Raw genomic sequence first — 18,211 nt, 5'->3', positions numbered from 1 at the left:
TAAAGGATGTTGTGGGAGAACACCTGAAAAGCAACGCTCTGTGAAGAAAGTGACTTGAAGGGTCACACTCAACTAATCTGTTGGCATTTCCTGAGCCCACTGCCACTATATTTGAGGGAAACTCAGAGGATGCAGTACACTGAGATGTTCCACAAGCATGTGACAAGGACCAGCATCTGAAATAAATGACTAGAGGTGAAAACATTGACAAATGCATTGACAAAACAAAGAACCTGTGTAGAAATCTGCCCTAAGAGCAAGAGACAGAAAAGAGTTGTTGCTAAAAGTGTTTCCAATTGGAAAGAGGTAGAAAGTGATGTGTTCTGGAAGTCACTGTTAATCACCTGTGTTTTTCTTGATGTCTGCTAATGATCTGGAAGAAAATGCTGAAGGCAGGAACCAGAGTCCTTCCTGCTGTAGCATCATGGACTGAGTGATTTTTCACCAGCACTGGCTGTGCTCAAGGTCCCAAACACACCCAGAGCCTCTCCTGATTTGGGGTGTGTTTGAGAGAGGAATCCTTAGAGAGAGAAGAGAAGCAGAGAGAGAGACACTGCAATTTATTCCACAGGGAAACAGCACTATCCATTAAGAAAGGATAAATGAAGCAAACTGGGCAGCATAGGAATTTTTTGTTCGTTGAACTCCTTCCAGAAATGAAGATGTGATTTTTAACAGCTCTGTAATTATTCATTCCTTCATTCCTTTTTATTTTTTTCTTCTCTCTCTACAATTCCAGTTTCTAGTTTGGAGACCTCAGATGACTTGATGTGAGCTCTGTTTGCAGGATAATTGCAGCCTGGCTGTGTAAATGCAAGAAGTCTGAGTCAAGTTTTGAACTCTGGGTGCTCATATGCACTCAGATATTGATCTGGGTAGGTTTTCCCACTACCTGCTTAAAAAATCTCTGCCCTGGGAAAAGGTTAAGAGACTTGCTTTAAACTCTGATTGATAAAGAAAAGACTTCAAGGTGACCTTTTCAACACAAGCTGAATTTGGGGTCACTTTCCAAGCTCAGATTGCAATAAAGAGACAGGATTTGTAGTGAGATTGACAGATTGGATTAGTGGCCTCTCATTTTGCCATGTTACCACCCCAATATCTGATGCTGGTAAAGCAGTTCAGGAATGCAACATATATAGTCTTGTTCAAGGTATTTTTGAATGAAATGAGACCTGTCCTAGGCTGCAGAAGAGAAACAACTAAAGGTACTGAAGATCTTTCCACCATTATACCCCACTCAGTGCTCTGCAGCATCACCCACATATATTCATCTACAAATTGCTGTTGCCAGCTTTGGGAGGTTCTTTTTATGCCTCTGCATCCTCAGGTAATTGAAAAACAGTATTACTCTTTCCCACTTTCCCCAGAAACTTTGCTGATTTTGGTCCTTTCCACTAGCAGCATGTTCTTGCTGTAAAACTTCCTAACACATTTAAATTTAAGATGTTAAGCCATATATGATATATATAAAAAGTGTGTATATATATATATATATATATATAATATCTTGATTTCGTAGTTGAAGATCCTCATAGGTTGCCTTCCTCATGTGCCTTGAATACAAACTTAACAATCATCCAGTCCTCAAACAGCATTCAGTTAAAGCTGAACATGCACCTTTTCACCATCTGCAATTAATCACGTCTTCTGAGGTGTACCAGCACTGCAGAATGTTTGCTTGAGTCTCACCAGGGCCTTTAAGAAGGATTAACTGGGTATATTTCCTCTGGTGCTGGCCACAGGAGAAGACTGCAGGATTCTTTTTTTCCCCCTCTTGCAATGAAATTTCTGCTGGATTTTGTGAAAATTCACCCCAACCGTCTGGCTCATAATGGTGTGAGACATTGCAGAAGGATGACAGACAGAAAAATGGACAAATATATATTGTTTTATCACCCTGTGTTCTCCCTGTGCTGGGAGTGCCAGAGACAATAACCCAAGATGGATTCCCCTTTATAACCACAACAAGGGCAGGAGTGAAGCAGTGCCATCAGGGAAGGATGCTCTAACAAGTGCATGTGGTTCCTTAAATGCTGCTGACCTCCTGGTGATGAGGGATTTTCAGAGCCCAAGCCAAGAGACCTATTTCTGGCTCACCTCTCACTGCTCAAAGAGCAGTTTCTGCCAAGGAGGGGAAGGTGGTGCTGGCTGGACAGAGCCTCTGCACAGCCAGTGGGAAACAAGTTGGATCCCCCTGTGGAACAGCTTTGGAGTGGATGCACGGCTGAGTTGCTGCCTTTAGGGATCCTCTTCTGCAGGATGGACCCAGGGTGCTGCTGGGCTCCCTTCTCTCATCTAGAGCTGCTCTGCTGTTACCCCCTTCTTTTTTTCATTTTTTTATTTCTACAGCAAGGGGAACCTTGGAGGAAAAGTGGATTTCTCTTGGTGTGCAGCCTCACAGGAGCACCGGCACTAAATTCATTCTTATTTGTGACTCAGGCACAGGCCAAAGGAGCACAATCATGCACAGACCTGGAGGGTTAAATGAGGATCAGATGCTCTCCCCATCAGATTAGTAATTTCTTTGTATGATCCTCCTCCTCTTTATCCCTCTCTGCATAATTTGCTGCCTCTTAACAATAGCCTAAATCACCCAAACCACAGTAATTTTAGAGCCTAGCAGGCAGAGCTGTCTCACATTACTCCTCCTTCAGGGGTTTCCTTCTGCAGGAGGAGTTGGTGAGATGGAAAAAGGGATGTGCAGACAGAACAAGCAGGGAGAAATCCTAGGAAACCTCAGGCAGAAACCAAGACAGAGTAAGGTCCATTTGGGGTGTTAGGAAAACGGGAATCTGAGGGAACACCTCATCAAGCCACAGACATGAGAACACCTCCTGTGTCGGTCCTGAGAGAAAGGGATTCGGAGGAGGCGGGAAGGAAGGAGAGAGATGGAAATTGGGCAAACTGGAGAGAGACTTTCTAACAAAATCATAACTTGGGCCTGAGATCTGTCTTTCAACACCTCGTGTTTTTGCTCCATAGGGCCTCACTTCTGGAATTTTCTTGTTCCATGGGTTTGGCAGCATTAGCCACTCGTTTAATGGCCACCAAGTTGTTGGTGGGACAATGACTGGGCATGGGGCAAGAAATGACATTACTAGCTGAAGTTTACTGATGCAAAAAAAAAAAAAAAAAGCTACATTTCTTTCAAAATTGTCCTTTTCCTTTTTTCTTTGTGATGGTGGTGAGGACGGCAACAATCAGAAGCACTTCCAACCTGCCTGGAGCTGTAGCTGGAAAATGCAGAACATAAGGCCCTCTTGCCAAGTTCTCTGCTTTGAGATGGTCCAGGAATTCTGTCACAACAGATTTTTCTGAAAGTCTTTATGCACTTCCACATCTGGAGGAAACTGCACTTTGTCTAAAAATACTTCTTCACTTTGCACCCAACTTTGGGGTCAGTTCTTGTTCCGGACTTTGCAGTGGGGATCACAATTTTAGTTTGAACCACTTCCAAACCATACTTCTTTCCTTAGTGCCAGCCTTCTAATTGTCACATATTTTCCAGAACATATTCAATCTATCTGTAATTTTTTAGCAATTATGGTGCGGGCTAGATCCTTCAAATTGTGAATCAGGGCAGCAACTGAACAACACTGAAACAGCGTATCAAAACCCCCTGAATACTCAAAATTACAAGCAAAAGCTTAACACTGTGATCTGAACCCTATGCTGCAACATCTGCAGGGGTGTGCACTGAGGCTGGTGGCTGGGATGGGAGTGACACCAGCAAGATCTGGCTGCTGAGGCCAAAAAGGGCAATGATTGACCATGGGATGTCTGCCAGAGACACATCCTGCTGTGAGCTCTGCTGGAACCTTTTGGAGGGAGCAGTGGTGGTGCCTGGCACACTTTTGTGTCTTCTTGGGGTGAAGGGGAATGCAGTCTAATCAGGGCTGTTGCAAAGATGAGGGAGATTTTCAGCGCTGCTCCCAAATTAAGGAGCGTGAGGAAGAGCCAGTGCAGGGATGAGGGCTGGGAGAAAGGCTCGTGTGGCACCAGTTAAGCCAGCTGTGTGTGACATCTGCCTGCTGGGACACTGTGGGGGTGCCAGGGGACAGCAAAGGCCAAAGTTTGGGCTGAGTTCACTGCAAGCAAACTCCTTCCTTCAAAGGAGCCAGGAGCTCATTTCTGGCTGCAGCAGCTCAGCCATGGAGGGGCTGCTGCCATCCCTGCACTGGAGCACTGGCTGGAGGGACGTGAGGCTCAGCACTGCTGAAAGCAGGCTCTGCCTGGCTCCCAGACCTCCTGTAACAGGCAGGGCCATGAATCAGCTCCCAGGCTGGGGCAGCCCATAGCCCTGAGCCCCTGGGAGTGGAAGGCAAGCTCTGTGCTCCTGCTGGGAGATGTTCTCCAAGCTGCCAGGCTGCTGCTGAGACCCGGTCACTTCCCGCTTTCTTGTGATTATCCATCTCGGCAATAGGATGCTGTTAAGTGTCTGATTAGTGTTGTTAAAGCCTTAAGCCTGAAATCTGACTATCACGTGGTCCCTCGAGGGGCAGCCGATCCCCTTCCAACCCTCCACCAGTAATCCTTCCTTCCCCTTGGAAAATAGTAAAACAGAAAGACAAGTGGTATCTGTCTGCAGCAGCATTTTCCAATCAAGTGAAAACTAGCTGGAAAATCAAATCAGCTGGTAAGTTGCTGCAAAACACAACTCTATCTCCTTAAAATCTCCTCTTTTGAAGGGATGAACAGAACAGCAATAGCTGCTGATGTAAAACAAACCATTATGCCTCCTATCTCTTCTCCAAGCCCCCCTCCCTGCAGACGCACGAGTCTGAAGGAGGCAGATGCTCTCTGAAGACTATTTTCCTCTGTTAAATAAATTCACTTTCAAATAATGTGTAATTAAATGTGTGGTATTGAATTAATGCTTTATTCTGAGTGCTTTGGCAGCAGGGGACCTAGGGGCCTGGCTGGTGGAAAGAAAACATGCTCACCAGAAAGATTCCCTTCTCCTCTCCCTTTCGCTTTTCCTCCCACCCTGCCAAGAACCCCAGACTCTGTTTCCAAGGGCTGCTGGAGTGTATCAGTGAGGACAACATTTTGTGTAAGATCCCTTTTGTCATATGTTGTCATGGGGCTCTTGGGCATTTCAGCCAGTGCAAAGCCCTCTGCAGCCCTCTCCTTTCCCCTCTCCACCCATGCCTTGATAGCCTTCATCCTCAGAAGATGCCAACTGACCCTCGTGTGAAAAGGGCAGAGCCTAGGTGTCCCCTCAGGATGAGAAGTTGGTGCTGGATGTCTGAGGAGGCAGAAGCTGCTGAAGCTGAAAAAGCAGTTTATCCTTCCAGCCTAGTGCCAGCCAGAAATTGAGAAGGTGCAGACAATGTTGGGAATCATTGGAATCATCCCAATGTTGGGATGGTTTTTTAGTCTTTTTGCCTGGAATGTCAGTAGGGTTTTGGTTCCATCAGCAGTGTTTGGGTTCCCCTGGGAGCCAGCTGAGGAGGAGCTGGTGCATGCAGAGGCATTGGCAAGGACAGGGTGCACCTGTCCCCAGGCTTTGTAGAGGTGACAGGAGCAATGGGGACCAGAGTGACTGTCTCAGCCTGAGAGGATGTTGACATGTAGAATAAGCAGAGGCAGAGACTGGAGCACAGCTCGAGATTGGGGCACAACTGGGAACCCGTTTACAGCTGCCTGCTGCCTAACTCCAACCCTGGCAGCCACAGGGAGCCTTGGGAGCATTCGGTTTCTTTTGGTAAAGTCCTCAAAGTCTCCATACTAAAGGACATTTTAACCTTTGACAACAGCTCAGGTGAAGAAATTTACCTTGTTGGATCAAGGCTGATACAAACTCTTGCTTGAGTAATTCCAGAAAGTCATAAATGTGCAGGAAGAGGAGGAGGTGGATTCTGACTCAAAGGCAAGAGCCCACTGCTGTGCAAGGCATGGATGTGCTGAAGGGTTCTTCCATTTGCTGCTGTGGTCATTGTCAGGCTGGGGGTGATGCTCAGGATCCTTCCTCTTGCTTTACCTCCTTTTGTTTAGATCTCCCCAGGATAAGTGTTGGTTCTGCAGGACTATGCAGTGTTGTGCTTCCTGGCACAGACTGCTCAGCACCCAGTAGCTGTGGGACACTTTGCTCTCTTCATAAAATAATTGCTGAGTTGTTTGTACCCAGATTTATGGGACTGAAATGGATGAGAAGGGCTTGAAGTTATGCTTTGTTTTTATAGGAATGTCAGGTAGTTTAAGGTGAGAGAGAAGGTTTTGCTTAAAAAGTGATTTGTTTAAAAGGATTTGCTGAAAAAGTGGAATGGAGCCAAGTGCATTCTAACTTCACTGTTTTTCAGATTTTTTTCTTCACAAAGTAAATGAGAATTTGCTTTGGTTTGGGTTTAAACTTTGTAGGTATATCACACCTGCTTCCAGGTGCTTGTCAGGGTGTTTTGGTGAGGGAGCCTGGTGGGCTCTAGAGTTGCTTCTGATGAGTTGTTGGTTTAAGGGGTGCCTGTGCTCTGCCTTTCTATCAGCTCTTTTACACACACACACACACACACACACACACACACACATACACACACATACACAAACTCCCTTTCCATTTCCCTTCAGCTCCAGTCACTGGACTACCTGCAAATCACACCCCTCTGTGGAGCTTGAGGGCTGTTCTGCAGCATCTCTCCCCCAAATCAGGGCTAGCTGGGGTCAGCTGGAAGCTGAAAAGCAGTGCTTTGGGTCAGGGCTTCCTCTCCATCTGCTATTGCAGCAGCAAAAGCCAGTGGAGCTTGTGATGTCCTGATTGCCAGAGGCGTGCTTGGAAATGGTGGATGTCAGGTATTTCCAAAGCAGCAAAGATCTGGCATGCAGAGGTTGCTCCTCTCCTGTTTTCCTGAGCTCAATTGCACTGAACTTTAGCTCCTGGTGTAGATTGGTATAACTGGATAATTCTTTTAGCCAAGAATGTCCAGCTAAATGCGTCAAGGCCTGTTATTTTTTACCAAGGTCCATTTAGCAGCATGTAGTGCATTAGCTCTGGGTCTGCTGGGTCAGCTGAGCAATAAAGCCTCCTTCCCACCTGGGATCTGCACTCATGCCTTGTGCTGCTCCCAAGGAATGAAGCAGATGGAAAGAAAATTAAAAGAACTGCAGAAACATAAACCAGCTTTCTCTTAAGGTCTTTATGAAGGAGTACAATTGTTAGCTGAGCTGAGGGCTGTGGTTGCTCCACCAAGTTCCCAAAGATTCAGATATGCTTTACATAAATCACTATGATTTGTATCAGAACTGCTTGGTGCTTATAATCATGACTTTTTTGAGTCCAAGTCCTTGAAGGGTGCCTTACAGAGGAGCTTGGCAAAGAATCAGTGTCTGGGCACCACGCCGAGCTGTTGGAACGTGTACCTGGGCCCTTTCCCAGAGGTGGCTCATGTCAGAGCTGGGACAGAAGCCACCAGAAGTGAAGGGCTACCTACTTGGAGTCCAGGCAGAGATACGAAACAGCCTGCTTATGTCTCCATTTTTAAAATGATGTGGGACTGATTCTCCCTTTGTTTATGTGCACTTCACAGGAGTCCATGATTGAAATCAATACCTTCCATTGACTTTGATGGATTTGCACGGGGTGAGGAGGGAAACTGTGGCTCTGTGCAGCTTGCCTATTGTTATCTTCTCTCTGTATAAGACAAATTTGTGAGAGAATGCCTTGCCAGCCCTCCAGTGGCAGAGCTTTTTGATATGGTCCTGCCCAATGCACGTGCTGTGCTCTGATCGGGTGCATCGGGTAACTCATCGAGACATTTGCTTCCCATCCAGGCTGTGATTGACTGCCTGACATGAAAGGCTCTCTGCTTGCCACTTACACATCGTGGTGACAAGATTTCCAGTGTAAATTTTAAGCTTTGTTTATTTGATTTTAATTGTGGCGGAGCTGTGCAGCATTTATTCTCTAGAGTTATTCCAGCAGTGTCGAGGAAGAAATGAATGAATCACATTGACTAAGTGAGAACTTTGCTACCTTTTTGTGGACAACTTATGTAGAAAGAAAAGACACAATTCCTTGGCATAAATTAGTTGTTACAGCAAATGACTCAGCCACTGCTGAAAAATGTCATTGTTGTTATCATTTATAAAGCGCTGTTAATGCAAATGAGGTTTTAGAAGCTTATGAAAATCAAGACCATAACTACAAAGAGCCCAGGATCAGACCCATATCAGGATACCCTAGAACCAGATCTAAAATAAGTCAGTGTTAAAACAGGGCTTGGACAGTAAGAGGGGCAAAAAATAGAGAAGATAAAGAGAGAAGAAATGCTGTGATGTGAAAAAGCAAATGGAAGGAGGAGCTGGTGATGGAGAGGTGCAAGAAAGGACCTACCTTTAGGGAAAATAGGGTCACATGTTGGGGGAGAAGAAAAATTTATAGAAAATTTATATTGGTCTTTTCTAGGCTTGAAAAGGAATCTTCCAATAAAGAGGGCAGCAAAAGGGAAAATGTCTATAATTTTGCTCTATTCCACCAGCAAGCTACAGGTTGTTTGTGAATTAATAGTCCAGGGTCAGGAAACCCACTAGAAATACAAGAAGACAGACTGCTTGATGTTTGGGGGGGTTGAAAGATGTGAGGAATTAATTGAAATTAATTAATTTAACAATTGGAACTGACCTGGTGTAAATGATCCAGCATTGGTAGTTTTGCAGTTTGCCCTAACTTAAGTACTGGCACTGCTCATGGTTTACTCTGTTTGCAGCCTGATTTGTCCATCTTCTGCCTGCTGTAGTCATCTGTGTCCAAACACAATCATGTGCATCCAGGTTTCAAGAGTATTAGCAAACCATGGTTTTAAATATACTGGTTGTGATGGGAATTTGAAATGCAGAATTTGCAGTGTCACTGAACCTATCTCTTCCTCATCTGATGCCCGGGACTGATTTAGAAATGAGACAGTAATTGGAAAATTAGATTCATGAAATGTACTCATACAACTTCCTGAATATCCGCTCATGTGATTGAAAAGTGGTGGTTATTCAAAACAAGATATTTTCATTGCACACAGTCTATTACCAGCTCCATATGCTCTACCTGGAATTTGGTGGTTGAGTTAGGGTCTTTTTACCTTGACCTTGCCCTAAGATAAAGAGACTCTGCAATATAAGAGTAAAAGATGGGAGAAGAAGCATTGAAACTGTGATGTAAGTGGAAAAGTTCTGAATTTTCCAGCCCCTGTCACAAGGGCCAGTGCAGAAGTGACCTACTGGGACATGGTGGATTGACATATGAGAAAAGCAGAATTAATCCTATTCTCTCTTCTTGCCCAGTATCCCATGGGTCTGTTGGGTTCACAAGTTTAGCAAACTAGAAGGTGTTTGTCTCAAAGAGAGGAACAGACATGACTAAGGACACACGGGAGCAGGTGATGGGGAGGAAGAAATTTCTGTTTTCAGACAGCCACTTTTCTGATTAAATTCACTTTAAGCACAGATCAAGTCAGCAAAAGGTTCAGAGGTGGTTAGATAAAGATCCCTTTGCAGATCCAAAGCTGCTACCCTTCTGCCTTGACTCTTCCAGAGAAAAGGAAACTTTCTGCTTTGGAGGCCATGTGTAAAAGTGGGTCCCAGACTGTTGTTAATGCTCTTACCCCCATGTGCCAGCATTGAGTTAAGGCCAGTTCCAGCCAGCTGCAGGTCAGGTGCTTTCTGATGTGATTAAGGGGCTATTCAGAACAACAGTGAAGGCAAAAGTTCGAAACACCTTCTCTGTGTGTTAAATCTTGATGGACAAAAATAAAGGTGGGGAATCAGTCCAACTTTTCTTCTGTGTCATGAAGAAACATAATGATCCCAAAACAAAGATTGGAAGATGTTTCATTGTAAAGTGGAATTACTTCAGTGTCAGGCACTCACATCCTTCCTGTAGGTACAGCATGGCTTTGAATGAGTTCACATCATGCTGTCAATTCTCCTTATTTTCCTGTCAGGTCTTGCTGTGGCTTCTGCACAGGATCTTCTCATGAATTGCCTTGTTGTCTTGTTTTTATAAGTTAATGGTACATGGGGCGGAAAAAAATAAGAAGAGTGGTACTTAGGGAGAGGCAGTTTGCATACACCTTGTCTACAGGGCTGACTGCAACACAGCCGAGACAGATTAACACAGCACTGCCTGCCTAAAACAAATAAACACCAGCTGTTTATCAGACAGGGCTCCGCTTCCTCCAGGAGGAGGTAAACAGATTTATGCAGATGAACCTCTGAGGTGCCCTTGCAGCACAGCATCTTTCATGGCTATTTGGCCTTCCTGATGAGTTACAGCCGGGACGGGCGGGCGCGGAGGTGCAAGGTGAGCGCAATAACGCTGCTGGCCACACCGTGCCATGGGGGTTTGTCACTGCTTTATGGTTAAAGCCTGTATTTTATGGTGGGTTAGAATTAATCATAGTGCTGATCTTGCCGTGAAGGGAAGAATTTGATCTAAACTTCACTATTTTAGGCCTCTAGCATGTGAAAAAGCCATTTATTATAGCTTACTTATTATTCCATTTGTGCCTAAAATACTATGAAGCAAAATTTATGGCTATTTGAGGTTGAGAGAAATTGTGATCAGCAAATGTACTTTTTTGATTCTACATTAAGATTGTCCGGTTGCTGTCAAACTACTTAACTTCATGACCCTTTTATTTTTATAACCACCCAAGTTAACTTTAAATCCAACAGTGATACAGAAGTCCACCACTGCAAAGGATTGCTTCTCCCTCAATTCAATTCTGTCTGCCTCAATACCACATTTAATTCTTCATATAAATTTTCCCTGAAACTTCTCAGGTGACTCTTAACAACTAGCTGTAAAATCTGGTCTCGAAGACAGATGGGATATTATTTTAATAATGTAGACATAATTACACTGTTTGGATGCCAGCTCTCAGAAATGTCTGCTAATTTATTAAGATGTTGTTGGGAGATAAAATTGGGAGCTGACAATTTTGGGCAAGACCCTGGAGAGTTTAGAAAGAGAGGTTTGCCTCAGTTCTCATGGTGTTGCTCATCAGAAGTACAAAAATTCTTAAACAGTATTGCTGGTTTTTCTGAGACTCTTTCCTGTTTAACTTCATTTCACACCAAATGGGACAATCCAATAGCAATTGCTACATTTCTGAGTTTTTAAAAATATCCTTGGGCTCCTCTTACTATAAGATCATTCCTCACAGCTTTCTTGATTGCTGCTATTTGCGAGACCAAGAATGCAAATAAGTGGTTTGTCAATACAGGAAGACCAAGGTAATGTAGTGACGAGTGCTATAGAAATGCTTGCCAAGACAAAGAGGATAAACCCCTTTCCCTCTGCTCTCTGAGGTAAATTGGTGTCATTTGAGCTTTTCTTATATTAGGAGTTTCCTCACCCAAGTGCATCACTTTACATTTCAACAAGTTGTATCTCAGATCTCTCAAGGTACTCACTAAATACTCAGCTAAACCAGGTGGAGAAGAAGTCCACATGTGATTCGTTCTCCCTGGCTGCCACTGCAGGTTTAAAACCAAAGTCATTTTGGATGTGCCTACCAACCTGTGCCTTAATGTTACTAACACTGTTAATATCGGTAAGAAACAGTTTTCAGCCTATTGAACAATTAAGAAAGGTCAATGAGAATTCCCAGAGAGGTGTCTTTCATTACAAGGCCCATTGCTTGTGCAGTCTCTCAGCATCCGTCTTCCCAAGCAAGCCAAGGGCCCAGAGATGGCAGCTCCATAAACCTGCCTCTGAGCTCCTAATTAAAAAGCTTAATTGCATGAAAGCCATTAGGATGATTGTCTTCCATTGGCTTTTTGATGCATTAAGTGGTACCTATGTTGTCAGCCACGTGGCCCCTCAGGGTGATACAGGTGCCTGCTCGGAGCCTGGGCAGCAGGAACTGATGGCAGGAGCTGGTGGCAAATTGTGATGTGTCCCTGCATTCAGTCTGAAACCCAGAGTTAGACACTTCCACCTCCTTCATCAGCAGTGGCCCAAGGGAAATGCACCTAATCTAAGGGACACATGCTTTTACAGCTCCTGTGGCACAAGGAGGAGATGCAAAAGGTTCAAAAGTGGTCCAGATTCAGGATCCCACTCTAGTGGAAAGAGGGCACTGTCCCACATAATGCCTCTGCTTGAGGAGACCTCTCATCCATCAGCTTTTGCTCACTGAGCACTGGAGAAGAGTGCACAGCTCTCCACCGGCCTGCCATGACCACTGGGAGTGTTCTGTGCTGCCACAGATCTCTAGGGTGATGGAAAGCTCTGCTGAAGGACAGTTTACAGAGATGATGTTTTGGGTGCTGTGCCTCCAGAAAATGCTGTGGTGGGTGGCCATGCACCTCTAACTGCTTCTACAGTTCATTCCAAGCACCTAAAAACCCTTTTTTTTATTGCTGAGAAGTTCTAGGGTGCTGTGATGCCAGAAAGGTGCTTAGAGGTTTTCTGTACCTCAGTGTTTCCCTCAGAAGAGAGCAAGTTCTCTCAGCAACCTGTGGCATTTAATAACAGCACAGAGTCAGTGGATATCCCACAGCCACTTCCCTACCCCTCTAGGTGCCTGGTGTCTGGGCAGATTTGATCCTTAGGAATGACCTGTTAGCTGAGCAAACCAATTTTCATTGGCCTCCTGTACCTCTGGTAAATTAAAAGCTACTGCTCCTGTGATTCTTCCTGAATCCTCAGTTGCTATTCTCTGTCAGTCCTTGCTGTCCTAAATGTCAGTGGAAAGGATCATTGAAACTAATGGGTTCAGTTCATCTGTTGTGCCAGTGATGGTATCCTGGGATGACCTTTCTGAGGGAAGAGTCGTGAAGGGAAGGCTGCAGGGTCAGGGTCCTGCTGTGGGGCAGTACTCGACACTTCCAGCCAGCTCCTGCTAATGCCCTAAGGAGCCTGGGGGTCACTTGTCCTCCTCCTCCTCCTGGGAATGCTTGGACTTGCCAAGCTTCAGCCTCAAAACTCTGTCATGTTTGAGTTTAAACTAATCCCAGTTGAAATGCAAAACTCAACAGGACCTTCTAATCTCACCTGGCCTTTCATTGGAAGGATGTGACCTTTGCTACATCTCACAGGAGATGGATTATTTCCAGGATCATTCCTAAGAGATTTATGTCTTTGTAGCTGGATTTGCCCTGAAGGTTGCTCTCCCTGAGGACGAGCTTGCCATGAGCTTGTCATGAGAACTGATAAACCTCAAGTACTCTCCTCACAGATGTTTTGCATGAGACTAACTCCATCACAGAGATGGCTGCATTCTGTGGGTGGGTAAAAAGATCCCTGTAGATATTTTTGCGAAGCAATTTCAGTTCCCTTGCAGCTTGCAAGAAAATTGAATTAGTTGTTTTCCATTCACTGAATTAACCCTGATTCATTCTTCCCTCAACCCTCTCCCTCTTCCTCCCCTCCCTCCAACAGATGTCCAGCATATTAAGAGGAGAGACATCGTTTTGAAGAGGGAGCTGGGAGAAGGTGCCTTTGGGAAGGTGTTCTTGGCCGAGTGTTACAACCTCAGCCCCACCAACGACAAAATGCTTGTGGCAGTGAAGGTAAATCCCAAGGGAAAGTGGCAGAGAGGGCAGGGGCTGGCCAGTGAAGCGAGACTGGATGAGCCTGCGTGGGAAAGGGAGGCAGGGGAGGGCTGGGGGCCAGGGGTGGAGATTTATCTGATGCCGGAGATTGTGGTAAATCCACTTAGTCACACAAAGTTTCAGTGTTTCGCTTCAAGGTTGTCTGTTCTCAGCAGTGCCAAAGCCTCCCTTCCTGCTGACACAGCCAGGAGACAGACAGGGAGGAGAGGCTGGTCTGGAAGCCGTGAGCTCCCATGCGGCTGCAGCAGCACAGTGTGGATCCACCTCCCTCCAGCAGCCACTGCGGCCCCGCTCCTTCTGGATTTTATCTTTTTGTGTAACATGCAGAAGCTGAAACATAAAAAGGCCTCAGCAAAATGAGCAATGAAAGCTAAGCATGATGAGCCAATTTTCTGGGATCAATTTGCTGCAAGATGGGCAAAGCAACTCGGCTCAGTTCCACTCTGCTCCTGCTTGCATAGCCACAGGTTGCTCCTGTTTTGGGTATTTTAAGCCAACACGAGTTCAGCTTGGCTTGTGCTGTGCTGCTTGCATCCCTGTGATATTCCTCGTGGGAGCTGTGCCCCAGCAGTGTGGCTCTGGTACTCAGTGCAGAACTGTGCTCTCCTCTCAAGTGGCACCAGTTGGCAGAGACACAGTTTAATCCCTTGGATTTAAACGATGCTTCCTAACTCCTTGGAACAAGGTCTGCATTTGAACCGATGCTCTACAGGGAAAAAGGTTCCAGCACTCTGCAAAGTGCTGCAGGCATCCAGTTGCTTGTGACTTGTTCTAATCATTGGCAGCTCAAGCCTTTTTTTTTTAGCTCAGCTGTCCCCTTTTGCTCCAGCAGTGAAGTGCAAGATTGCACCTCTCACCTCTGAGACTGGTTAAAGCCGAGGACATGAAGACACCCACATGATTAATTGTTTGATTATAGGGTTGGTACCTGCCTATCAGTGTCAGCCATCCCTCAGCAAGCCTGGCTCCCCAGTCTCTTCAGAGTTTCATTTGCATGTAGGCAGAAACAGCATCCAAACTTGTTTCTGTTAATTGCTACTATGAGCTTACATCTCCAGAGTGCCTTTCATCCTGCAAGATCATACAACTCCAGCTCTGGAGCAGGGCCCTGGAATCTGGCTTCTTGCCAGCTCTGGGAGTGGCAGGGAAAAAAATCCCTCTAATTTGGGCCACGTTATAAGTCTGAAGGGAAAAAAAAAAAAAAAAAAAAAGAAAAGACATGAATAAAGGCTTTACATATTAAGTTGAGATTTGGCTGCAATTCCTGAAGATCTCATGCCCCCAACTGAGGCTGAGAACTACCTCCCCAGTCACTACAGCTCAGGGCAGCAGCAGGACAGACTGGTTAAGGGCAGCTGAGTCCACAGCCCACAGCCTGCCTCTGCCCTGCTCTCAGGGACTCTCTCCCAGGGCCAAAGGAAGGGGCTGTGCTATTTGCCCACTTAAATGGACTCAGATTTTTAGCAGATCTCAAGGTTGCAGCCCTGCAGATAAACTGAGTTTTGATGTGAAGGCATGGACAAGCTTCCTGTTTTATTCAGTTTGCTTCTAAAAGCATCCTAAGAAATGCACAAACACTGTATCCAGCAGAGTGTTAAGGTGACAAAGTCAAGCACTAGAAATGCCGGAGGGGCTGTGCTCAGGGCATGTCCTCTGAACACCTCATTTTTTATTTCTCTGTGGCTGCTCCATTGTGGGGATCACTCCAGTGCTGGAACCTTCCCAGATGTGAGTGTACCCATTTTCACAGCCTCCCAGCAAGGGAGGGGTTGTATCATCCCCTTTTGCAGAGGGGAGATGCAGAAGCAGGAAAACTGAGCTGAAGAGACCTGCTTTAGGTGAAGGATGGAGTTACCAACCTCTCTTTCCATGGACAGCAGGTACCTGACTCAGAGTGAGCCCTCCTGCAGCAATAAACACATGGTGCTTGTGGAGACCTGGCCCTGATGCTGCAGAAGAGGGGATTTTTCCAGGTAATATTGGAACAACTGGCACTTTGTGGTGACAGCTGCAACCCGCAGATGCTCAGGGACTTGGCAGAAGCTATGGAAGAATTGTGTGATGGAGGCACAAAGAAATCCACCCCAAACCTTCCTGGGAGAGGCATTCCACTGATTTTACTGAGATATCCCTTCTCTTTCTTTGGTCCTGGTCTTTTTTCCCTCTTCTATCCCTTCCATCTCCCTCATTTCTAAATGCTTGGCTGTGCTACCTTAGTAAAGGAGAGGGGGTTAATAACTTTTTTTTTTGGTGTGTGATATCAACAAACTTACGATCTTAACACCTTATAAAAATTATTGTGTGTGAAGGAGATGAAAACTAAACTCACTGCAGCTTGAAATATTATGTGCAACCACAGAAAAAAGGGGGAGAAAAGAGTGATGGGAGAAGGGACTATTTTCCTGCAGACAAATAGGGTGGCATCAACATTATGAAGATATTAAATGACTAAAAGTAATTGGGTGCCTGAGATGAGGATGGATGCTTTGCCATCTGCACCATGTAACTAACATTCATCTAAATATCTCTAGTCAAGCTATCTCAAAGGGCAAAGAATTAAAATTGATTTATGCCATGTGAATAGCAGCTTGGGGGCAGAACCAGATGAGGCAGTGTCCTAAGGCTTGGGGAAAAGCCCCACAGCAGGTCTGCTCCAAGGGGAAAAGCACCTTCTCTGGAGGAGTCTCTGGAGCCAGCCCAGGTGCAGTCACAGAGTGCTGGGCCCCATCCTCCATGCGCTGCTTTCTGATGTTTAGCATCCCTTTTTGCACATAAATTGCAGCCTGCAGCTGCTCAGGCTGCCTCTGCTGCCTGCATGGGGAGGTTCAAGGCAAGGGAAGGGAGCAGGTATAATTCATATTTGTGTTTAGGTAAGGGGAGAGCTGCCCAGTGTCCCCCACCACTGAAGGGGAACTGGTGCACATCAGACCGACACAGGACAAGTGGAACAAGTTTCTTTGAGTCCTTTTCAGCACTCAAGTCCTTTTCAGCTCCTGTCAGGCTGCACAGTTAAAGCCAGAATTGGTCCTAAACACTCCTGGCATGTGGAGGATGCAGAGAATATGATGAATATGATGCAGAACCAACAACTCAAAACCAGCCCCTTCATTTTCTTAATGTTTGCAAAGACTTTTCTGCTTCTTATGGCCATTTCATCTTGTCAAATATTCTGGACTTAAACTTTTTTATCAAGTTCCCTCCCTTGATACCCTGAGATGATAACAAGCTGCTTCCAAGCTAACTCTCCAATGCAACTGCACAATAATGCACAGACAAGCCAGAACCCAGCCCTGGAGAATCCTTTCTTATCATCAGCTACAGCCACAGCAGCATCTTCATGGCAGCTCTGCAATGTTGGGCTGGTCCACATCACCTGCATCCTGCAAGTTGCCTTGCAATGGCAAAGTGGCATTCTCAAACCGTGGGAGATGAGATATTCTCAATAAGGATACTGATTTCAGCATCAGTCTGCCAGGGGAGCTGTTATAAACAGCAGGGAATAAAAACATGATTTTAAAAATTATGAGAAAAGACTTGACAGTGTCCTTCTTCAGAGGCAGTTTGAAAAATCCACACAATAACTGCACAGCCAGGCAAATCCATCTTCTGAATAAAGGCAGTGTAGTCAGCTATTTCAAAATAAAAGACGGATAGCAAGGACTGGCTGGCTCAGGAATTTAATAATAATGAGATATGAAGCCATTCACCCCTAGGTCACCAGTATAAATTCTGCCCAAGCTGGGAATAATTGGAAGCTATTGCCCTCTGAGGCATGTTTGCTGCTGCCTAGGAAAGGAGCTGGGGAACCCATGGGACAGGAACTACAGGAACGAAACACTAACATGGTGTCACCAGCCCTCCCAGTACAGCTGGGCCAGTGGTTCCCCTCCCTTCCTCATCCGCTCCTCGCAGATGCTGTGACCCCTTTGCTCTGGCTTTTCCCCCACCTGAGCCCACTCTGTGAGTGTCTGCATCCCTTCTTGCAGGCTCTGAAAGACCCCACGTTGGCAGCCCGCAAGGATTTCCAGCGGGAGGCAGAGCTGCTCACCAACCTGCAGCACGAGCACATCGTCAAGTTCTACGGCGTGTGCGGCGACGGCGACCCGCTCATCATGGTCTTCGAGTACATGAAGCACGGTGACCTCAACAAATTCCTCAGGTATGTGGGAGTGAGGGCACAGGGGGTGCTGTGGGGCTGCTGGTGATGGTACTCACCAGATTCCAGGCTTCAGTAGCCCTATCCCAACATTTTCTCTTGGGTAATCCCAGGAGCTGTGGAAAGCAGGGTTTTCATCTCCCACCTCAGCAAGTTTGAAGCTGTGGGAAGTGATCCTTCTCTGCACTGTGGGGATGGAAGGAGATGAAGGCACAGCTGGCAGCAGCTCTGAGTCCCGCATGCCCAGCTAAGCCATGTCCTGCTGAAGCAGAAAGGCCACTTGTCATCACTCCCTTGGCCACTGAGCTCCTGCCTCAACAGCACAAAATATTCATTTGAGAAATTTGCTGGTGTCTTTGATCTGTGTCCTGGGCATTTACTGGTCACTGGTTCTCATTCCTGCATTCAGAAAAGACCTGAGAAATGTTGGAGGAGTCTCAGGCAGTGCCTGTGGGATCCATCCCTGATCCCTGGTCCCTAACCTGTGGCACCAGGCTCCTCACGAAG

General features: G+C 45.9%; 1 protein-coding gene across 4 annotated transcripts in view; it reads left to right on the top strand.

Annotated features, from left to right (window-relative positions):
* The window catches only part of NTRK3 (neurotrophic receptor tyrosine kinase 3), a 204,480-nt gene that overhangs the window by 151,076 nt on the left and 35,193 nt on the right, over positions 1–18,211 (top strand). For all 4 annotated transcript variants that reach the window (XM_086848325.1, XM_086848323.1, XM_086848327.1 and 1 more), the window contains exons 13-14: positions 13,376–13,506; positions 17,535–17,707. In XM_086848325.1, coding sequence (XP_086704451.1) covers positions 13,376–13,506; positions 17,535–17,707 — 304 coding nt within the window. The remainder of the gene's footprint in view (positions 1–13,375; positions 13,507–17,534; positions 17,708–18,211) is intronic.

Source organism: Cyanistes caeruleus, chromosome 13 (genome assembly GCF_971803275.1).
Source record: "Cyanistes caeruleus chromosome 13, bCyaCae1.hap1.1, whole genome shotgun sequence".
NCBI lineage: Eukaryota > Metazoa > Chordata > Aves > Passeriformes > Paridae > Cyanistes > Cyanistes caeruleus.
The sequence above is the reverse complement of the archived record's forward strand: the minus strand, read 5'-3'. Positions and strand labels throughout refer to the sequence as shown.